The sequence below is a fragment of the Falco biarmicus genome, chromosome 4 (genome assembly GCF_023638135.1).
Source record: "Falco biarmicus isolate bFalBia1 chromosome 4, bFalBia1.pri, whole genome shotgun sequence".
Classification (NCBI taxonomy): Eukaryota; Metazoa; Chordata; class Aves; order Falconiformes; family Falconidae; genus Falco; species Falco biarmicus.
This window is the reverse complement of record NC_079291.1, coordinates 70,031,481-70,055,727: the sequence shown is the minus strand read 5'-3', so window position 1 is coordinate 70,055,727 and position 24,247 is coordinate 70,031,481. Positions and strand designations below refer to the sequence as shown.

The 24,247-nt window shown below is 39.3% G+C and overlaps 1 protein-coding gene across 13 annotated transcripts in view; it reads left to right on the top strand.

The window, feature by feature from the left end:
* The first annotated feature begins 2,820 nt into the window (after positions 1 to 2,820).
* The window catches only part of CIITA (class II major histocompatibility complex transactivator), a 43,091-nt gene continuing 21,664 nt past the window's right edge, over positions 2,821 to 24,247 (top strand). For 4 of the 13 annotated variants that reach the window (XR_008821634.1, XR_008821633.1, XM_056337608.1 and 1 more), the window contains exons 1-10: positions 2,824 to 3,326; positions 6,451 to 7,010; positions 16,250 to 16,393; positions 17,676 to 17,804; positions 18,225 to 18,284; positions 19,650 to 19,733; positions 20,335 to 20,394; positions 22,306 to 22,455; positions 23,668 to 23,808; positions 23,962 to 24,018. Coding sequence is in view for 11 of the 13 variants with exons in the window: in XM_056337608.1 (XP_056193583.1) it covers positions 6,800 to 7,010; positions 16,250 to 16,393; positions 17,676 to 17,804; positions 18,225 to 18,284; positions 19,650 to 19,733; positions 20,335 to 20,394; positions 22,306 to 22,455; positions 23,668 to 23,808; positions 23,962 to 24,018 (1,036 nt within the window). In the remaining 2 variants the exon portion in view is untranslated. The other 9 variants (XM_056337605.1, XM_056337604.1, XM_056337602.1 and 6 more) reach the window with 8 other exon arrangements.

The window sequence follows — 24,247 nt, the reverse complement described above, 5'->3', positions numbered from 1 at the left end:
TTAAATGTGGACCTGTCAACACAGTGATAGTTTAGAAAATGCTTGATACCTTGCCACTGAAAACAGCTTCATGACTTTGTCTTCATGTATCTGTCTATTTCTCCACTGAGAGCTTTGTGGTAGCTGTGTCCTCTTGGCACAACAATGAATCTGGACTGCACAAGCTAGGCTAGCAAGTTGATGTTTTTATGTTGTTACCATTATTTATGTTATAAGCTGAAAATGAGAGGGCTATGAGTTTTTAAATGTTTATGGCAGACTGGTAGTGACAGTCCCAGCCTAATAAAAGTAGAAACCAAGGTGATTTCTGCAGGAATGCCTTTTGAAGTTAGTCTATCAGGATTTTGCAAAGCGGTCATCTAAACGGGTCTTTCGTTTGGCCTACCTTGTTCTGTCAGCCTTCTGAGAATGCTTGTCCAAAGTTCTGTGAAGTTCTGAATGGCCACAAATATATGAGGCCGTAATCTTTATTTGCACCCACTAGACTGGAAATTCCCAACCTTTTGAGCTCCTAACCTTGCTTGAGAAAATGATATTCTGGGGAAGCTGCCAGTATGACCAGCAGCACCGTAGTGCATTACCTTGGGTTCTTGCCATGTTTCACCTGCAGTGTTCATGCTGCACTGCTGAGGCTCATCATAGTGTTTGGGAAGCAATATGGTAGGTGATACTAGAAGTGGAGGCGTGGAATGGTACTGAAGAACTTCTACACATCAGTGGAAGCACAGCTAGTTTCTGAGGTGAGGAGGCAGGGAAAAGATTTGATCAGACAGCATGAAGAATGAGCTCTGGGGAAAAAAGAACAGCTCTGAAATCTAAAAGACCTTTCATGGTCAGAACATCTTCCATAGTATCATACTTTTTCTTTCCTACAGTAAGTAATTTTCATGATAGACATAAAAGATGTTCTATTAAGAGCTGTAAACCTTAGCAGAATTACTTGGGAAACCCTGTGCGCATATGCACCACAAAGACACAACACTGGTGACTAAAGTCGCCATTCTAAGATTTACCCAAAATAAGTTACTGCAGTTCAGCTTTGTAAAATGTAACAGTTAGGGGACAGGCTGGTAAGTAGATATTCACCGAGGGCAGCACTCTAATGCCCAGGGACATCGCTGCAAAGTCCCTATTGATTTCAGTAGATACTGTATTATGAATTAACTGTACTTCCTTGAAAATTCCTTTCGCCTTGTCTGAGCTGTTGGCTCTGTCTCTGAGCTCTCGTTTTCCAGTCAGCTAGTGTCTTTGGCCTCTCTGGCCATAAATTGGATTCAATATCAGAAATTTTGTTTGGGATTCCTTCTGTCCAGGCTGAATAACTTTGACATACTACTGGTTGAGCAGTTTTTCAGACTGGAAAGTCTATTCAACAAATTTCTCTACTTCCCAATTGTAATGACTCAAACCTGTATAATACATAGGCATCAGCATTTCACTACTTAGCTTCACAGATGAATGCATGTACTCAACTGCACAGCTTCCCTTGCTGTTCTAAGGATTCTCTTTAACTGAATCACAGCTTATGTGCATGAGACTGATGTCTCTTAGCAGCTGTGTCTCTTTTTAAGGCTCATCATGGTAGTCTTCCTCTAAAAGTCCAAAGCAAAAGACGTGTCTTAGCTATAGAAAGTGCTAAAAAGTAGCAACATAAGAAGCAACAAATGCTAAAAATGTACTGGCTGCCTTAGTTCTCCTTTTCACACGCATTGTTTGTGCCATGATACATTGTAAAGAGGAAAGTTAGTTAAAAAGGAGAACTCGTGCTTTTGATTTCTCTGTATTGAGGGGAAGTATCACTTCTAAGTAAATATGATGTTGCCCAAAGTCTACAGCTGATTTTGAAATCCAAATAATTTAGTAAAATCTTAGCAATTCATTTCACTGTTTTTTTCCTAGGGACAGTGAAGCATCTGGCCAGGTTATGTCCTTCAGTGCTTGGCATCTGGGTATGTCACGAGCCTTAGTAGATTTTTATCTAGTGTCAAGATAGTTTTATTATTATTATTTCTACAAATAAAAAAAAAAAAAGAAGAAAGAGAAGTCACATGTAAATCTTTTCTCAGAGTTGCAGATTAAGTCTGTAGGAGCACTAGAACTTGAATCAAGTTTTCAAAGCTTAAGCCACTGTTGTCCCCTTTCCCTTATTTTGGTCTTAGCTACAAGATAACCAGTTTTGGGGTCAAAGGCAGAGTACTTCTGGCACATTATTGCTTGCTGTGTTTGCCTGTAGTCTAGTGAAAGCCATGGACAGCTTTATAGAAACCACACCTCCTCCCAGATGATGATCTTGCAGGTCTTTTTGGAAAACTTCTCAGGAGTCCTTAAAACATGGGAAGAGTAAACCAGGAATCAATTGAAATCTTCATATCTTAACACCTATGCAAAGGCAATTTCACTTTTGATCTGTCTCAAACCTAGACATAACAGAAGAAACAATATTGTATTTGGGTTGAAAAGCCTATGAACTGTTCACAGTGAACTTTGCCTGGGCGCATTTACAAGCAGAAATGGCTTAACATGTGAAACGCAGAAAATCTGGTTTGCTCATTGTAGTGGAATTGCATGGCAATGTTTTGGTAGCATGGGGCTACAGGCTGGCTTCTCTGAGAAGATGCCAGAAGGTCCCCCACCATGTCTGATGGAGCTGATGCCAGCCGGCTCAGAGACAGACCCACCGCTGGCCAAGGTCGAGCTAATCAGCAACAGTGGTAGCACCTCTGGGATAGCATAGTAAGGGAAAAATATAATCTGTGCCAGGAGAGAGGAGGTGAGACTACATGAGACCAACAACTCTGCAGGCACCCAGTCATTGCAGAAGGAGCGGGAGGAGGTGCTCCAGGTGCCAGAGCAGAGATTCCCCTGCAGCCCATGATGAAGACCACGGTGAGGCAGGCTGTCCCCCTCAGACCATGGAGGTCCATGATGGAACCAACCCCCACCTGCAGCCCATAGAGAACCCCACACCAAACCAGGTGGATGCCTGAAGGAGGCTGTAAGTGATGGGAAGCCCATGCTGGAGCAGCTCCTGGCAGAGCTTGTGACCTCACGGGTGACCGATGCTAAAGCGGTCTGTTCCTGAGGGGCTGCACCCTGTGGAAGAGACCGACGCTGGAGCAGTGTATGAAGAACTGCAGCCCACGGGAAGGCCTCACACTGGGGAAGTTCATGGAGAATTGTCTTCTGCAAGAAGGACCTCACGCTGGAGCAGGGGAAAAGTGTGAGGAGGAAGGAGCAGCAGAGAGACAATGTGTGATGAACTGACTGTAACTCCCATTCCCTGTTCCTCCTCCTCAGGGGAGGAGGCAGAGAAATCAGGAATAAAGGTAAGCCTGATGAGAAGGAAGGGGTGGGGAAAAGGTGGGTTTTTTTCTGATTTGAATGGTAATAAATTAAACTAATTTATCCAAGTCACATCTGTTTTGCCCGTGATGGTAATTGGTGAGTGATCTCCTTGTCCTTATCTCAACCCACGAGCCTTTTGTTATATTTTCTCAACTGGACAGGGGAGTGATAGAGCAGCTTTGGTGGGCACCTGGCATTCAGCCAGGGTTAAACCACCACACTCATTCTTAAGTGGCAATCATGATAATGTTTCACAAGATATTTGCACATTTGCTTGTCTGCTTCTGGAGGGAACTGTCCTATGGAGGCAAGTTCTTTGCCCACAAAAAGAAGTCTACCATTCCCACGTCATTATTGACCTCAGTCAAATGCACTTATGCCCTAGAGCACCAAGCAAGGCTTTATGTATCTGGCTTTTGCAGAGCCAAGGTTCAGCAGGTCAAAGAGTTGCAGAGACTAGCTGAGGAATAGAGTTTAAATAGTTTCTTCTTTTAATACACACCTTCTCATGTGGCTTAAACTCTCCACTTCCCATCAAGAAGGGAGTTCTTAGGAGAACTGCTTGAGTGTGTCTGCTGACGCTGAGATACGTTTCTGAAACCCTTTCTGGCCAAATAATGGAGAAAATACTTTTTTAAAAAACCCATTTGAACCCATTCAAGAGCACACTGATTGCAGGAGAAACGGAGATTGAGACTGTCTCTTCCCCAAACTGTGGTATACTCATTCAGATTTGCCATGATAGCAAGCAGTTCCCAACTTTCTGCAACTTAGCAGTCTTCAGCATGTGTTCTGCTTCACAAGATGGTACAGTACAAGTCCATCTTATTTGGTGCAATTTTTAGTTGATAAAACTAAATGAAACATCTGTTTTCACATAATACCCTAGGAGCAATGCTACACTGAATGAATTGGAGCTTATTCCTACTCATACTTCAACAAAACCCATGTTATATCCTGTTTTGAATCAATGTAGGCAGCGACTTCAAAGGAAAATACATTTAAAAGACAAATTCTGAGTGAGATAATACACATGTAAGTAAACCAAGTGATTTACCTTTCCGTAAGGAAAATAAATTTATCTGCTTTTATCAGTTGCCATTTATGTAGTTAGAGTAAAACTTGTTACCTAGCTGCACTGCAAGTCAAAATTGTACTATTGGATAACAAGTTAGCTTATTTTTCCAGTGTTTTGCATGTACTTCCTGATAATTGAACATAAATATGAATGTTCAGAAGCAGCAGCAAATTCTTGTTATTCCACAGAGGCATTTTGGATCTTAACCAGAATTTGCAGTAATGTACTTAAAAGTTTTATAAATGTTTAGCAAGTTCCTTTCAGTGTATTCTTTATTACTAGGTTGAATTATTGCTCCACTTTCAAACCATAGCAATATTCAAGGTAGGAAAACCTAATAGCAAATAAAGATTTATATTATATTTGAATAGTTATCCCATACTCAGCCTACAGGCTTGTTTAGGCAGCCATGTAGCAGACTAGAAATTAAAGCTGTAAGTCCCCAGAGAGCCCTAGAAATTTTGCCCCAGTATTTATTTCAAGGCTGTAGGTTCTGCTATAACAATCAGGTATCTAAAAACAAAGTAGAAAACAACTATAGGGTAAACCAAATTGTTAGTAGTTGGCAACTCTTTATTTAGCCACTGTCATCTTTGTAATACTCTTACTTCTATTCTAGAACGCTGAAAAAATACAGTGCCAAAACGCAGGCCACTGCAAAACATTGCACAGATCATTAAGTAGAAAGTTTTAAATAGGCTCAAGGAAAATAGCGTTAGGGAGTACTGGATAGAATATGTTTCATTTTAGATATTAATTCTTATGTATGTGAGCCTCTTAAACTGCATTTTCATGATCAAAGATCTGGAAATGTAAACCTTTCTGCCTTTAAAATGTTGTATAGATGAGAAAATCAGTTTCATTTACAGTATCTTTTGTCTCAGCAAAATTGGTGGTTTACTTTGCATTTTTAACAAATTGTTGTTTGCAGATGTAGCTACTATAAATAAGAACCATGTTGTTAATAGGCTAGTTAACACAGCTCATAAATTAGCCTATTTTTGCTTACAACCTGACTGATGTTCATATTCATTTCAGAGGTTCTTATGTTAAACACATCAATTTTCAAGTAAAGATATTCTCCCTTTTGATGTTGTCTTCATAGAATTATTCTGTGTTGTGCAGGCAGTCACGATACATAAGACTGCTTGAAAATCTTTGCATTCTTAAGCAAAAAATGTTCTACATGTACGTTTTACTGATCTGATCAAGATAATTTGCTGTGTTCCTTTTACTCTGCTCTTACTCAAAACTTGGAGGTTTTTATTTTTAAAGCTATCCAGTCTGAAGGCACCCATTCTTTATTTTGATCCCTAATTTTGATCCCTAATAGAAAATATTCTTATGACAAAGGTAAGACACTATTGATTGCATTTAGAAGTCTCTGAAGTGTCCTGATTAGGCATTGCCTGGTCTTGAGCTCTACAACAGAAGGGCAAGGAATTACTCAAGGTGGCAATATTAAAAAAGACTTCTTAATCATTTTGAGCTGAATTGAGGGCTGAGGTTGAAATAGGTTTGGAACTGTATTTTAACATTGTGTTTGGTGGTGTGGAAGACTTGCTCATTATTTAAACTGGGGACTTGAAAACTCTTCTGTTTAAGGAATTTAACTTAAAGTGTCTGCCCCTTGGAATGTAAGTATGTTAACATTGGATAACAATATATGGAAGGCACACCCAATTTGTTTCTTGGTTATTTTTCTTCCTATTAACTTCAGATATGGCAGAAACTGGAGACAGATTTGGGATAATTTTTTACCCCAGAGTTTTTATCCTGGTTCTAATCCATTTGACTTTCATTAAAGCAGAGTTTTTTCACAACCTAATCTCTAATCTTACATTGGAGTCTTCGAGTTGTAAACCTATTCCTCTTGCAGAGGGTGCATTTTGTGCTGAAGCTTTTAGTACTGTTCTGATTCAGCAATGACCTTGCTGGGTCCATGCTCCACCTCAGCCAGGAGACAAAGATACACCTATAGCAATGTTTCTTTAAGGGCATAAACAATTTTTTAATATTTTTTTCAGGTGATCATGTTGTTGATTGGAAAATTGTGTTTTATCAATGCTTGGAAGAATTGTGCTGTTCATTTCATCAAGAAGTTATTTGTTGTTGGAAATGTTATTTAAAGGCTTAACCAAATGAGGAAATACCTCTGCTATTGCAGGCCAAAGACGTGGGCTTTTTTCACTTCATCTTTTTGAAGTTGAGTGGGTTTTTTTAAAATTTATTTTATTGAAACAGTTCGGATTCTGCTCAGACCTCCTTCAAACATCTTCAGATGCAGGTATAAATCTATTTAAGGAGATCCTGCCTAGAGTAAGAAAGATCCTTTCAACTGATACAGCTTCTGATGACCACGCATTGCTTAACCTCATGCTGAAAAATGTGATATCCAAGGAGTACCATCAAGCCTTGCTCCATGAAAAAGACAGAGAGGACCTTGCAAGGAAGATATCTCTGACATTTGTAGAAAAATGGGACCTGTACTTGAGCACTTCAGTTCCCCTCTGTTGTTTAAACCTCTGCAGCAGTAAGCCTCTAAACATGATAGATAATGAGCCAGCAGGAAGCAAGTACATCTCAGGTAAATGAGCTTTGTTTCTTTTTTGCTTTGTTAAAGTTCTTTTTTTGTTGTTTATTGCATTTTGAGATTGCACTGTGGCATAGGGCAGAGGACACCAGTGGAGAGTGGGTGGGGAGGAGAAGGGAGCAGAATGTAATGCAAGAGCAGCTAAAAAGAGATCCACCCATTTGGGGTAGCTACTGGATACCCATTTTCATAGCCAACCCATAACAAAACTTCTTTGCCACCATTTGCAGAACCAGAAATGCAAAGTAGATTAAAGAGACCATGGCAAGGTCACTTACTTCTCAAGTAACATGCCAACCATTAATAATCTGAGTTTCATTTATTCATGGCACATGCTGACAACTCATGTTGGGAAATCTTTTTTTCAATCTTATATGGAGGAGTGCTGTCCACTTCAAATTCCAGATGTCTAAAGGCAGCAAAACTGCACTGTCTACAGGAGACTGCTGCAGATTTAAGGAGGGGGAGTACTTAATGACTTATGAAGCTGGATGCCATTTTTATTGGGCAGCAGGAGAGAGAAAAATCCAGACACTTTATAGTTCTTAGGCAGTAAACTCTTTAATCTGACCCACCAGAGGATTAATGTATATGTTGGAGAACAGGGGTAGCTCTGGGACAATCCTAATATTGTCCATCCTATATAAAATGACAGAACCCCAGCTTAAACTATAGCATTCAGAATTACTTTTACAAAACAAAGCAACTGTTAAAGGATAGTAAAAGAATACTCAATAGAATATTGAGGTAGTCCTGTAAAACTGATGGAAGGACCTTGGGCTGCAACGTAGTGAGGGGTCTAAATTTTTCCCTTTCCTAAAAAACAGTATTGGACATAACTTCTTAAGGCATTGATGAAAGTACAAGAGGAAATGCTGGCGGTGCCGGGGGGTGGGGGGGGGTGGGGTGGGGGGGTGGGCAGGGAGAATTAAGACAATTTATGGGGGAACAAAATACTGACCTGGAAGATTTTAGCTGTATTATTACACACATTCAAATCAATGCCAAGAATTCATATTTTAAATGTAGAATAATATAGCAAATGGCCTAGTGTCACTTATGCTGGGAGTATATATAGTCTGGTTTCTACTTTTAATTAAATCTCTGAAGTGCTTGAAAAGATATCTGCTCCTTCTTGGTTTTGTGATGGTAGCACCTAAAATCTCCATTTGGAGATCTTGATCCTTTCATGCCTGACTGTATCTCTGTCACGAAGCCTGTGTTTGAGACATGACAGAAGGAAGCTGAAGTGCATCAGAAGAAGCATTAGCCTTCATCTATCACATGTTCAACCATTGTCACTTTTCTCTAGGTTTTGTAGTAGAGATAGGCTTAAACCCCAGTGATTTAAAAGATATTAATTCACCAGGAATTTAATCCAATTGTATTTGATACTTCAGCTTCCTTTGAAGCAAATTCTTTTCTGACTTTCTTTTTGAAATTTTTAAATTTTTCAGCCTTATGTTCAATCATCATTTCACTCTGAAGAAGACTTGCAAAGAAAACTTGTGTCAGGAACAGATTGGTATCAGCAGGTTTCTTGCTAACTACTTAATAGTTTTGCAACTATTTCTTCTACCACAAAATAGAGCTTTACAATTTTGGACAAAGAAGTCCCAGCTTTCCCTTTCTTGCAAAGTGTGCTATTGACATCTGTTTTGCAGTGTTTCCAATGCTAATCGATATGCTCTGTTCCCTCCTTTTGCAGTAGAGCAGCATGGCAGCAAACAAAATGAAAGAAGCTGATGGTCACCTGAGAAGCTCAGGCAGTTCTCAGCTGTCTCACAGCCTCTTGTTTTCCAGTTTGCTTTTCCCTTTGTCTCTAAGACCATCTTTATAGACTAGTCCACTAGATGAACCAGTACTCTGATCTGATCCAGCGGTTCTTTCTGCTGTTTCTAAGCAGCTGTGGGTGTTGTGCAAAAAGCTGACAGTCTTTGCTGCAGTTGCGAACTGGAATCACAGTAAACAGCTGAACTCTTTTGATCTCCAGACTGTCATTCTTGAAGTATGTGTAGATCGCCTCCTGGGACTACAGCCTCAGGAACTGATGAAGAAATCTGCCTCCAGGACCAGTAAAGGAGCTTATAACTTGTTGGGTTGTGCTGCGCATTAGAATAGGGCTAACAAATAACCCTCTTAAGTTTTGTAGGGATTTCTTATGCAGTGACTGTATTATTGTCTCCTATCAAAACAGAGCACTAAAATACAGAATCTGTATTTGTGCAGCTTTTCACTGTGTTTTCTGCTCTGAATGCTGTTATACCAAGATGTTGCTTTTCTTCTAATGTGTGTAGAGGAATACCAAGAACACAGGTGCCTGGCTGGTTGGAGAGCCCAAAGAGGCTGGTGCTCTGCATTGCAGGCTGGGCAACAGATTGGTTGCTCCCAGCAAGGAAGCAGCTTTATCTCTTCTCAGTGAGAGTGTTCCCTTGGGACCTGGTGGAAGTTAAATGGTTGGACCTGATCTCGAAGGTCTTTGCCAGCCTAAATGATTCTATGCTCTAAGTGGATCATCTCTACAAACGGAAAAGGCTTACACAGATCAGCAGCTACTTTGCTTGTAGGAGGTGCTGCCTTGTACAGAAGGTGTTTGTTACCAAGCAGCTGATTAGAAACTTGCCTTACTGAGACAGAAAGTCCCGGATGTCATTGATTTCATCCAATACCACATCCTTTCTTTCCCCTTCAGACTCTGGTGGAACTTTTGTTATAAACTATAGCCAATGGAATAGTACTACAAAAAAATATTAGCTCACTTGGGAATATATTCTCCTCCATAATTAATTTCTAATTTATGTAGGTCTATTCATGATAAAAAATAGAAAAATAGGCAAATAAGCTTGCAGAGCCACATAGGATCAGCTATCGACATCATGATAGGAACACGTGAATGAACTTGGTTTGCAAAAGGTTGTCTTATGTCAGGTAGGCACTGGCAGGGCAAGCAATGATTAGATGAATAAACATTCTGTCAGATACTGCTACAAGCAAACCCTGAATCCTGAAACTTACAGATTTTAGGATTTATGAACTCCTGCTTTGTAGAACATCCTACTTGTCATTTTGGGCCAATGGCAACCAGCGTTTGCATAAGGCAGCAGGCTAATTTTGTTATTGGTATAGTCTGTCAACATGTGAAAGAAATACTTTCACTTCTGTTTCACCAAATGGAGCTGCAAGGTAAGAGTGTCTGCACACTGTTTGCTTTGTTCTTACTGATAGACTGTTTAACAGCATGACTTTGAGACAGGTTTGAGCTGGAATAAGAAAAGAGAGGAATAATTCTGGGGAGCACCAGAAGTTGTTACTGCTGGCTCTCACCCAATTTTGGTTTCCAACTGAATGATTTCAATCTATTCCTAACTAGTGACAAGTTCAAGCTCCTCTTCGTGGTGACAAGTGGCTGGTAAAGGTAACGGTGCTTAATATACCAGGATTGCTAGAAGGGGTGTTCCTCTTAACTTTCCATTTTGGAATTCCCCCTGAGCCTTTAAGTTTGCTGCAGTGACTAGTCTGGCTCATTTCCTTGTTTCTGGTGCACTTTCTATAAGCCCTGGGCAATGACAGCAGCTCTCTTCGGTTTTGGTACTGAATCTAGAGTGAAAGAACAGGAACTGTCCTGTTTCCTAAGGTCAGTTTTTCCTCAGCTCCTGAATGCAGTGGTATGTCATGCCAAATTCATCTTCTCTTACCTTTTGTAGATACTGGTAACTGTGGTGTGTCAGTATTTGGACTTGTATTACTTGAAATATTAGGATGAAGCCAATGTGGGTGAAATTTTGGAGACTTTTTAGTGATTTTGTGTTGTGGGTAGCTGTGTTACTTGCTCAAAAAGGTTGCTGTAGTTTGTTTTAGACTCTGTTAGAATACTTGTTTTTTGTATAAAAGTTACTCCTATGGAAAGTGAAACTGAGGATCATCAGCAGAAACTGTCTTATTTCCATTTTTTTCACAGATCTGGCAAGAGATCTTCGAGCTTTACTTTCCTATTTCATAGGGCTGAGATTCTGTCTTGAACAAAGTCTCTGAGTGCAAATGTACTTTTTCCTGCTAAAAAAGCTTATAGGCAAGGTGTCTGCTGTGCTGGTTTTTTTAATCTTACTGCTGGGATGGGAGCTGTGACACATGAGGTGATACTGGATATGAAAAGCAAATTCTGCTTGCAAATCACAACTGGTACACCTGCAGGACAGTACGTTATTAGTCTGCCAGAACTCGACTGTCTCCAGCACAAGGCTAGTAACATTTCTCTTATCTGTTGTGTTGGTCACAACAGTTAAGTTAATTGAAAGGTAGAAGCTCCTCTTATCTGATATTTATACTTTTCTAACTTCTTTAAACTCCTTGCTAAGGCAGACAAAAGAGAATGTGGCAGGATATGGAGCAGCTTTTTTTTCAGTGTCATCTCTGCTGTTCTTACTTTTTGGACACTGAAAAAAAAGCCTATGGAAAGTAACACACCACTCCACCAGCAAGATAAAGACTGTCAGTAAATGTAGTATCTTTTATTACATTGGGTAAAACAATAAGAAAATTTTAAACTGGCTTTCAGATGTGTAAGCCTTTCATAGATCTGAAATAGAAACTAAAAACTTCAAAGCTAAATATAAGTTGAGCACCATTACTTGCAGTTTACAGATAATAAGGCCATTGCTGATGGGAAAATCTTTTAGGTACCTGTGGAACAGAGGAACTGTTGGTGATGGATTTGAGGAAAGGGAGACAGGCGGCTGTAGCATGGAGGGGACTTCATCCCTCCTTGCTGCTGGGGTGCCTACCTCCCAGAGAACATTGCCCTAAAGCATTGCCTGTGGCAAAAGCTGGGAAATGCATCCCTGGTTCTGGTGTGTGTATTGTGCACAATGACATAATCTTTGGGGGGTGCAGAAGAAGAGAGAAGGCTTTCTAAAGTTATTTTAAAAAAAAAACACCTTTAAAATTGTGGCTGATGATACTGAGCTTTTAGCCCAAAGCACCAGTGTTTCACTGGACTCCTTATTTAGAGTTTGATATAACCTGGTTTTTGTCAGCTTGCTTCACTTGGATTCTTGTGTAACACTTAATGAGTCTGGGGTGTTGCAAGAAAATAAAATTTCTTCAGCAAATTTTGTCTTTAATTTTGTGTTCTGTCTTCACAGCAGTCTTCCTCCCTTATTTTTCTGTAATTTAAGACTTTCAGCTGTAATGTTATATCATCCTCTGTTGAGAAATGTGTGATTTGCATGGCACTACTACTCTTTTCTATGAATTATCCTCAGCTTCCTAAACTGGAACAAAAATTAAATTGCAGGGGGGTTTCCTCTGTTCCTGAAATGACTTTACATATTTTCATTTTGTTAACCTCTATACTCATGTGGGAGATTCTTTTACTACTTGTCAGTTCAGATGTCAACAGTTTTTTGGGAAGGAAACCCTGTAACCAGTCTTCTCAGAAGCATCCACCTTCTTTTGGGAGTAGGTGTTACATTATTGTCTGTATAAACCTTCTCCATTCTCTTAGATACCATTTGATTTAACTAGTAGCAGACCCCATTGCCTGGAGTGTTTAATATGTTGATCCTTTAAAATATAAGACCTGGTTATATAAAATTATTGGGATAAAATGATAAATTGAACCACCTCTCTTATCTTTAGAAATCTTAAGATACCCCATCTAACTCTTAAGACTTGTATGTGATTTAAGTGAACACCTACTCCTTTAACCGGACTCTTTGTCCTGGTATGGTGATGTTCGTTATTTCTTTTACTACTTTTCTGGCACTTTTAATTCATATGGTATCACTTGGACTCTAAAAAAAGCACTGAAAAAAAACTTCAAGAGTTGTAGAAATGAATCATATTGTTGTGCTATATATGCAGAATACAGCACTAAAACAAATGCATCCCAAGTAGAAGCCTTGCTGTAGCAGATGCGCGCTGAATCATCGCAGAGGTAATACAAAGGGAACACAGGTCTGCTGAATATAGTGATGCAGCCAGAGTGTATAGGCTGAGAGAGAAAGAAAGTGTTATTTAAAGATTTAAAGAAAAAAACTGTCTAAACCATCATCAACAACAAAGGATTGGACTTTTTGAATGGCATGGAAATACATTCGGAAGTATGTCCTGCCTTTCCCCCTGCCCGGCACATGCACTTCGTGCATGGAGGCCTGCTGCAAAGAGAGCACAGGCATCCCTGGGGACTACAGCCCTTAGTCTTGCAGGTCTGTGGGGTGTCTGCCTTCCTCCTGCTGAGAGCTGGCTCTAGTGTTCACAGCACTAACGCAGACATTATTAGAAAAATTTTTAGTGCTCTGATGTGAAAATGTGTCACCCATTTTGGCAGCACTGTATGGGACACCAAAGGGAATGTGTTATCAGTAAACTAAGTCAAAATCATGTGTGAAATGGAGAAAAAGCTGACCAATATAGAGCTTATGCATCCTTGGTCTCAGACAGGGACCTGCTGGAATGCTGTGAGAAGGAAGCAGAAGCCCTGGGAAAGGAATTGCTGTTGTAAACAAGCTTAGTAACGTCTGGTCTCATTTTGTGTGCTTCACAGCAAAACACTTGCTGGCCCTGAGGTCTAAGTCTCCTTGCCTTTGGCTCTTAGTGTAGAAATTTTCCCCTTTCCAAAACTCATTTCTTTTTTCCCGCACCTTTGGACAGAATGCTTTCCATGGTGGCACTGTGATTTTAATGCAGCAAAGCACGCCTGCTATTAAGAATATGTTGGTTCAGCTGCAGAAAGAAACCACAGCATCCTAAATCCAATGTAGTCAATAGAAAGCCAGCTATGTATAGATTTGTGTCAAAACCAAAGTAACGAAGAAAAATGTGGATAGGCTGAGGGACATTCAGACCAGTGAAAGAAAAAGGACAAGTAATCAAGCTTTTCATTCTTGAAAGAGCGGCAGTCTTCTTTCTTCCCAGGGTAGACAACTATGTGTCTCTCGCTCCTGTGCTCCTGGGTTAAAACACCTTTTACACTTTAATTTTCAGCTCTCTAGCTGGCCCTGACACTGGCAAGACTTTCTCTTGATTGCTTCCTAACTTCCTCACCATTGTAGCCATGTAAACATTTTACATTACTTGTGTATTTATCCACAGGAAAATGGTATTGAATGAGAGGTTTAAAATAACAAAAGCTCTTATGACTGTGACTTAATTAAAGCCTGTTATTTTCATGAAGATTAAGTAAGCCTGCTCAGTCTCTTTCCCTAGGACTTGACCTTTTTTTTTCTGCTGTAATCAAGCAGTTTGCTAATCACTGAACTTGGAGTGATACATTTGTCTGTCTTGCATTGCCTTTATGGCTTCTGCCCAATTACTTCTCTGTCTCTACACCCAAATTTGTATTGACTCAGCGGTAATGCTTCAGCAGTGTTACAAAGTCCAGCAACCTGACATTCTGAAAGGCCCAAATGTGTTTAGGTTTTACAAAAGGACAATTTACAAAAAGAATTTACAAAAATTCAACAAAGCAAGGGGCAAAGAAAAATGTTGCAACAAACCAAAAAATTGATCTGTTAAATTTATAACTTCATTCATGCTTCTTACGCAGGTTTGTCAACTTCTGCCTTCCATTTATAGCATGGCGGGCAATGATATAGATGTTTTTGCTACCTAGACAACGTTATGAGGCCACACAACATGAAAAAGAACTACCTGCCTGGATGTAGGTTTTTCCTACTCATGGGACCTCACTGTGTCCACTCGCTCTTCTAAGGTCTGGTTTTAGATTCTGGTGTCTTCTGCAGCAGAATGCAGAGAGGTCCATTTCCAAGCTGTTCAGAGGGACAGCTCTGTAGAGGGGTAAGAGGAATGAAGATTAGTTAATAACAAAGCAGCATGTGTTAGTGTGTGACTAGGTCTGCTCTGCCTTCTTTCATCAGAGCTGCAGTGTTAGCTGTATTTCTGTTTTCATGTTGCAGGTAGACCTCGTGGTGCAGCAGGCTGCTCCACATTTGCACGCCTCAGGAAAGTAGACATGTGCAACCAGGGACATCAATGGCATTCTGCTAAAGGCAGAACATATGAGAGCTGTATTACAGCTGTCCTTCATTCCAAAATATGGAATTCAGCCAAGCAGAATTTTTTTTCACGGTTGTGGTGTGTGGACACCTATTCTGACAGGATATGGTCTGGAAGTGTTGCTGTTTGTTCATATCATGCTGGCATCTCAGTATTATGGTGGAGTAAATTACTTGGATCACCAGCCCAGGTGGCATTCATATCAGCAACCTGTAAACACTGAGGATCCAATATCTGGTTTTGAAATAGTTTAATAAAGATGATGAATAACAAACAAGTAGTGTTATTCCACTACCTATGGAATATCCAGGAGGAATATTTGAGCTTATGTTGGTGTCTGCTTCACTAGAAGGAAATAGAAGGGATTTAACATAAGGTGGAGGAAGAGATAAACTTTTTCAAGAAATGTAGCTGCAGCAGTCTAAGCAGTTCTCAAATAAACATGGGGGACTAGAGCAGGGAGAACCTTAGGTCAGTCAGATTCGTACTGTATGGCACCCTGAAAGGCTGTAGCAACTCACAACTCATGAGTAGGTGCATGCATGAGTTCTGAGCGGGAAAGAAAAATGATTAAAAAATATTTGTGATAGATTCCAAAATGTCAATGAATGTCTGTTACCAGAAACTAAATCTCAATGTGACCATGCCATTCTGTCACAATCAACCATACAGTTTGGGAAATCATTATATAAAATACTTGTCCTACCTTTCACTCTTCCTTGCTGTGCTGAGGTGATGTCTGCTAGTGCCACCTCTAGGGCTTAGGAACTGCGTGTAGCATCCCAGCCAGAAGCTGCTTCCCCTGAAGAGAAATTGTCCTTATCGTAAAGAATGAGGTTCTTCTTCCATCCTCTTCACTGCAGTTTTCTCATTTCCCCAATACCTGCTGGATCTGTGCTTGCATCATTTATATCCTGATAAAGATACAGGAGTTGTGACTTATTCAGTACTTGACACTCTTGGTCCAGGTGGTCAGACTGCAGTATCCCACTCCCCTGACTGGAGTAAAAAGTAGGTAAGTCTCACTGGAAGCTGTATCTGAATCTGTAAGTTTCCGTAACTCAGGGTAATAACGCAAGACTTGGTAAGCCACAGCAGTTCCATGTACCATGGTACCTCAATGTCTTTTCAACAGAAAGCCACAGGCCAGGACTTGTAGTTTTGGCTGACAAAACTGGGGTTTTGTCATAGCTAACTATTTCATAATTTGATTTCAGACAGCAAGAGACAAATCATGGATTCAGCATTTCTGCCTGAAAACAGCTATCTTGATTTACTGCACAGTGATATCGACCCATTGCATCTGTATACTCTCTTTGATCCTAAGTCATCTGGAAATGAAGAAGGTGACTTCTCTGCAGGTTAGTAAAACACTAAAAAATGCTTGATTATTTTAATCATCATGCTATAAGTTATTACTATCTCCTCTCAATTACAGTCAGTTTATCATGGTGGCTGGGCTAAATTCAAGAGACACTTGGTCTTACAATATGATGACTTTGTATCTGTATATAAAATAATGACTGCTTCCAGAAACTATCGTGTTTTGAAAACTGTACATATTTACAGCTTCCTGCTCAGTAAGTCTAACAAAACATACTATACTTGCGACTCATCAAGATGTGAGAATAATGTCTTTGGTTCATCATTCCTGTAAGTAGTTTATTTGCAAATGTTCCTGTTGTAAGCTGGTTACATGTAACTGTCAATACTTTTGTAGTTTGAAGCCAAAAGCTTTGCAAAAGAGAAACTGTTAGATGAGTTTGTGATGAAGCCAGTCTGCAAACAAACTAGCCTTCCTTCTGAGATCCTAAAGCACCAACACAATCCTTGTTGCTTCCATGAGTGACCAGTGTCAGCAGGTACATGGGCAAATCAGTGAAGAACTGAGCACCAGAATCTGGATTCATCTTTGTGACTAACTATTTCCCAGATTGAGCTTTGTGCTCTCAACTTCTGCCTGTTAATAACACCTGCAGGAGTGTTTCTTCACATCCATGGCCTCACTTGCCTAGTGACTGAAAGTAAGATGAATTTAGGGATCAAGGACTGACTCTTGTTACATCAGGGAAGTTTCAGTGATCTGAATATGCTTGAGCCTTAGCAAAGTCTAAGATGATGTAGATAAACTGAACATTATCAGGACATGGTGCCAGTTATTGGAAGGTGGACATCTCTTCTGTTAAGACGTTAGCATGGTCTTTGACATGTTTTTGGCCTTGCCCAGCTAGCAGCTTCACAGGCAATTTGTAGCTGCAGTTCAGAGGTTACCATGGACCTAACATCATTCTGAACAGGGAATGTGGATGGTACTGCCATATCCTGAAGAATAAGAAGGTTTGATAGTATGGATGAGTCTGGGCTGTGCGTGTAGGCCTTGGTGTCATAAAACAGATTCTGGAACTGTTTTATTTACTAGTCTCAGGGTTTAGTCTCAGAGTTCAGAAAAAGAAAAGTGTTGATTTCTGAGTGATAAATTACTCAGAGTTCAATTCTTTTCCTACTTAGCCAACATACAATGAAGAGCTAAAGCCTTATGTTGAAGTAACAAATCTGCCTTTTCTGTATCTCCTGCTACCTGTTTTTCTTTACTCCTTGGTTACGGTATTCATTGAGCCAATGTGTACTTCTCTTTAATTCTAGATCCTGAAGCTGATGCCAGCAACTGTGATCAGTTCAATAATATGGATTTCCTTTATACGATGGAAAATGGTGAAAATGGGGATGAACTGTATATCTGTTCCAACACCATAGAAGCTTATGCTAGAATAGGTATGAAAGCAGTTTGTTTGGTTTTTTTTAATCATTATTTTCAAAACATTTGCTATAATTATTTCTTACAAATCCTACTTTCAGTCTAAAGGAGCGGCATATAGTTAAGTGGCCTGTCCCTCATGCAGTGGTGGATCTAGCCAAGGTAGCTGAACCTGTGCATTGTGGGGTGACAGATGAACAGTAGCTTGTGGTTGTTGGGGGAAAATCTCTCTATTAATGGCTCCTTCTGCTTAATACTTCCTGTCTCAACTTCTCCTTTCTCATATTCTTTATTTCCTGAACAACAATTGAGAATAAAAACTTATTTTAGCTCTTCAGTTATACTGCAGAATTCTGTTGATGAGGGTAAGCTTACAAGAGTTTTACTGTGAAATTTACTGTCATTACTGTGTTCCTTCTTTTTTTCCTTCTTGCTAGCTGAATTAGCAGAATATGTGCTCAAAGATCAGCAGGAGAAGCAGGTGGAAGACACTTTTGGTAAGATTTATGTGGCAAAGATTAATTTTCTCCATGACGTTGTCCTGGCTAACATCTACATTGCACTTAATCCCCACAATCTGAACACTAGTAAGGTTTCTATACATCTGGTATCATCTTCTTTCCCCCTGGGAAGTGTCTTCCAGGATTTTCTTGGCAAAATTTGAGGGGTTTCTGTATTTTTACGGGCCTTTCTCAAAGACGGCAGTTTTATCTCTGAGCAAGTTGCTGATCATGTCACTATGGCCATAATATATGCACAGCTTAACTGTCTAGTGCAGTATATGCCCTCAATTAGCATCAGACTTATTCTGAGCAAAAAACAGATGATATATGTATGTTCATTAAACCTGACCCACCCAGAGGACTTAACACGTGTATAACTGCAGTTCATGAAGACATATTTCTGTCCAGGATGCACAGAGTGCATAAGGAAGCATGTCAGATTTTACTTCTCTCCCTGATCAATGCAGCAATGGCGTAATATACATGTAGTAAATGTTTCCTTCATTCAGTGCTTGACCAGAGATAATTGCTTGGCTTTTGGTACAAAATCATTGTTTTGGTAGTGGCCCAAAAGCAGCTGATTACTATTTCAGATTATATATATAGTGTGGCTGTTGGGAAATCTGTAGAATTGGAAAGATTCACAGTATATCTGTAAATCCATTTTTATATTTGAGCAAAGTAATTTGGAATAACTTACCTAAGGTCAGTCCTTCCCTAGGACAAACCTGGCTACAGAAAGCTCACATGACTTTTTAAATGCTTTTTGCTGCTCCCTAGTGTGTTTAGAATCTGTGTGTCTGTGTGTTTACCTAATGGCAACATTTATATTGGTTTTAGAGGAAATGAGACACAGTATTACTACTTAAGTATTTGCCAGTAGAAGAATGGTATGGATGATAGCTTCACAGTTCTTCCAACACAAAACGTAAAATCTGTTTAGAACCCTTTACTGTGTCTCTTAAAAGATCTAATGCTTTTTGTACATATAATGAGTAAGTAACTTTACTAGTACTGAGATCACGCTGTGATACAGACTGTGATGTTTTATCCTTCGCTCATCATTAGAGAACTGAGAAGTATTTATGTTTTATTAGCCACTGAATTTATGGCAGTATATTAATATTTAGCAGTTCAGAAACTAACACAGGGTGACAGAATCTGCATTCAGAGCTCTGTGAGCTTTCTAAATCACATCGATCTGGATATGTGTTTTATTGCATGATTTGTTTTTTATCTTTTATTTGGAGCATATTTCATTTTTTCCTGCCTGTTGGCATGTTTCTCTTGCTTTTATCTTTTTCAATAATTTTTCTAGGATAAAAAAGGTTGACATTTGGCAATATTTCATATTTCTAGCAGGGAACCTTATTTTGGATGAAATGGCTGCTGAAAACACTGAGAGGTTTCCTGACACAAAGATGCAGAAATGTCACAAACGTTGTAAGTGAAAAACAGTGAGGGTCTGAAAGGCTGTGGTGTCTGAATTCTAAATTTGCATTATAGTACTTTGGGTTTACCACAGCTTCAATGCATCTTTCATGTAGTTCTTCACTTAGACAACCAGATGTTTTTCCTCTGACTTTGCTCATCCTGTTGTGGGCTGGAAGTGAAAACAGCTCCCCCAGACACATTCCTTACAATCTGCAGAACTTGTTATCCTATAATATGTCATTAAGCATGGTGTGTTTCTTCCTTTTATTAATCCATCCATGTGACAGCATTAACTTTGTTTTCAGCATATCTATACCTCAACAAGCATTAGCTGAACAATTCCCACTTTAATAGCAAGAACAGCAGCAAAAATCTTTGATTACTGGCATAAAAATCTGCTGCCTAATTGAAACTTCACAGTCAGAGTGAAATAACGTGAGGCTTTTCACATTCATGTTTTATACACTGGACCTGTACAGTTCTGAAATAGCTGAACTGAAACTGATAACGCCCCCTTGTACTTTAAAAAGTTAAAATAAATTTCCGTGGTGGAAACTTAAAATTACCAAACTAATTCAATATTTGTCACTTACTATCATCTTTCTTTCAGCATTCTTAAGCTCTTCAGAGAGTTGCTCTGATGCTTCACAACCCAAATACAAGAAAATGGGTAAGTTATTGGCTGAATAGGAAAAGATCATTGAGTACACATTGCCTCATGTTGCAAACTCTGCCTTGTAGGGAAAGTTTGCTGTCATAGATTTGATGATCTAGTGTTGTCATGCACTTTCATGTTTCTACTTCTAGTGGAGTAGAAATCATTGTAAAATTGCCTCCTTATACACCTCTAATTCATGACGCAACAAATCCATGCCCTCTTATCAGTAGCTATTAATCTGTGCATCTTAGGACCAGCTACGTGGTAGCCTAGGAACAGCTGGATCCTCATGCTTGAAAAGCACGTTCCTGCTGGCTGATAGAAAAATTACTTCCTTAGCATCAGCAAGAGGCACAGTTGAACTCTTCTAAATCCATCTGAGAGAAGAAAGCAAAAGAGTGGAAAATTGGGTCAGTGCTAAATTTTGTAATTTTTATTGTGTATACCTTTTGTTTATGATGGATAATGTGACCCAGGTGTAGTTCTGCCTGAGTCTGGAAAGTGCTCAGAAATCCTTTTCTGGAAAATTCTCAGAATATTATCAATCTCTCTACCTTACTTGACCTAGTGAAGGTGCTGAGGGAAGGAATATATACATAAGGCAGTATAAGTACTGGGTACAAAAAATCTAATTGACAGAAAGATGAGCTACGTGAAAAAATCAGGAATTTATTTAACCTGTTATAAAAAGAGTGTCACAGTATGATCCTGCAAAGATAAATGCATCAATTCTTCAGAAGTGAAGACTACCTACAGTAAAGAGGATAATGTGTACTAAAGTTCAGAGTGGTAAGCCAAAGATGAGATTCTTTCAAAGGAATTGAATGAAATGAAACTTTAGATTTGACAAACTGTTTGTGGCTAGCTATGACATACCTGGTTTATCTGACTGTAGCAATGCAACAATCTTTGGATAGGAAATTACATGGGAATTTCACATGTTGGTTTACACAAAAGCTGAAAAACACTTTGTAAAGTCTGTTTTTATACAGTAAGAATGAAAGGTTCCTATAACAAACTAATGCATCAGTTCCTCATAAACAATGTAAACACATCCCACTCTAAAAGGCTTTCCTTCCAGATGACAGTGTACACTATAGTGGCACAAAACACACAGGTTTGCAGCTCCTGATAAAACATTAGACCACAGAAAGTGACAAAATAGAGACTTAATTGTTGTTGCTAGACAGGAGGGAGAAATAAAAGCAAAAGCAACTCTGAGAATGAGAGTGGGGCAAAATCGAGGAAACTAGCCAACTAGTTCAAAATAAGCAAGTGCATTTTCCTTGTTTTGTAAGAAACTTTCGATAAGCAAATGAAATTATACAATGCGCAGGAGTCTCTCTCCCCATTTGTCCTCTTCTTGGAAAAAAAACAAGTGCTGCAGGTAAGTTGCATCTTTTAAAAGTCAGGTGTTTGTGACTGTTCTTCAGGAAAGCCTCTTAAAAAATACTTGTTATCCTTACAAGCACTGTAGTGTCTAAGTAGAGTCATGGTACTCAATTTATTGCACTTAGGCCTCTCTCATCTTGTGCAGTATTAACGCAATAAACTGTGCTTGGGAAACTTAGTACAGCCAATGTAAGACCTTGTTATGTCTTATCTGTCTGTCAGCCATGTGTAAGGTCACTTGCATCTAAACACATCTGAAAGTTTGTAGAAAGGCCAGGAAAGATGAAGAAAAAGAAAATGAAGAGAGTGAACTACTGGAAAAAAAGCCATCTACTACAGAATATCATAATACATTTTCAGTTTTGAGACCTGAGCAAATTTCATAAAGCTATTGTGAACTGTTCTTGCTTTTGGAAAATCAAAACGCAACTGATCAGAATCAAGTGATTTATGATATCTATTGAGACCTCTTCTTTGGCCCTCTTAACTTCTAACAATGAAATAACTTTCTCCTATTTTGCTTTTTTCAAGTGGAAGTCCCTGCAGTGTCTGCAGGGAATGGCAGTTTCTTACCTATGCCTCTCAACAGCCATCCAGCTAGCTCCACCTCACTCACTAACCAGCACACATCCTTTTCTGTTCCTGCTACCAATGTGTTGGAAAGAAGTTCTGACATTCCTGGTATGTACAGTACAGCTGTGAGTGTGTATCTACACACAGGCTGATCTATACAAGTGGAAAACTCTCTTATAAATCTGGACATTGACCATGAACAATGGCAGGAAAACCAAGTATGGCAGCTGTTTCAATCAAAGAGTTAAAAGTGTGGCACTCACTGAAAGAATGAAAAATATTCAAGGGAAATTAAAAGTTCATTGCCCCTAAAGAAATAGAATGAGTCTTTAATTCGTGAAGTGCAGGTTAATAAATAAGAGAACAGAGTTCTTTATTATACATTAATCTTAATAATTAATTACTTGTTTAAAGACTAGGAAATCACAGAATTTTCATTAATAAATTTGGTTTAGTTCCAATTTCTTTTTCATCCAGAGTTTTGTAAAGGATTGTGGAATAATTGCATTTGAAATAGTAGAGCAAAATCTAGGCTGGAATTTTGTTCACAAAAACTAAGTGCTAATCCAATTAATCCAAGTGATGGGCTGTGTAGCCACCTTGCCTTGATCACGTTGCATAGCAGACGTGCTACACTGGCAAGGGCTAATGACAAAGACACAATTCAACACCATTCACTACTAAACTATGCTGGAAAGGAACCAAGAAGGAGTGGTTAAATTAGAAATCTTGAAGTATCTGATGCTAGCTGAAACAGCACAAAGTAGCAGAAGACATTCTGTCACACCTACAGAAAATCAGAGCTATGGCTGATTAAATTGCAAGCACTGCATCATCAAAAATATTCCCCAGTGTGGGTTCAGAGGGAGGATGCTTGCTAGCTGCTTGTATAAGCTGCATGAGGTGTGATTATGTGGGAAAGACGTAGGGCGAAAGATGGTACAATTAATTCAGTTACATAATATTAACATATTTTCTCTCTTCTGGATCTCTGGTTGATACATTTACAGACTGTGCCTCAAGCACTTTCCTTATGTTAATAGGATTTCTATTTAGACTATCAAAAACTGGTGGCCACTGCAAACTGGGTAATCCCTTGCACTTCACATCCATCATACCTTTTGAGTGTTTTTGTTTAATGGATTCAATGGACCTGCTGTGATCCTGTAAATTCTGGTTTATAAACTCTCCACTGGGAATATTTGCCCAGAAGCTGCTGGAAAGGATAAGTCGCTTCTAGAAAGCTTTTTCTTTCTTAGAAACTTTTAGAAACCAGGAGCCTTTAAAAGCAGAAGGGTAATTATCCTGCACTTATTTCAGGATCTTCAGCACCTTTGATTCCGGATTGTCTACCCGTCGGCGTGAAGGGGAGCCAAGAGAATAGAGGCTTTGCAGATCCTCCTCAGCAGATACTCAACTTTCTTCTTGGAAATGGCACATCAGATGTTATATTATATCCAGGTAAGAGCAATATCCACATAAATAGGCACTTTTATCCACATAAATAGGCAGCAAGTACTGGAAAATCTATGCTGTCAACAAAGTACTAAGTTCCCTCATTTCAGTTTACTGGTAGCTATGATAGGCTGAACACTATCATTTGTTTCTTGCCAGTGCTGACTTCTTACACAGAAACGTTGATACCCCCAAGTTTTCCAGTCAGTTTATGTGGTAAGTAGAAAATGAACTTTTATATATATAGTACTTTGGATTGGGAGAGGGAGCACGTTGCTTCTACCCAAAGCCAATTCTCCCCTCCAGGCTCTGCCCATATTGACCTTACTGAGGAAAATAAAAATAAATAGCATTTCTTTCTTTGTGTTGATTACTGGCTGCTTAGTCTAGTCCAAAATGAAGAACAGATAAGGGGTTGTAGAGCTACAGGTTCAGCCATATCTTA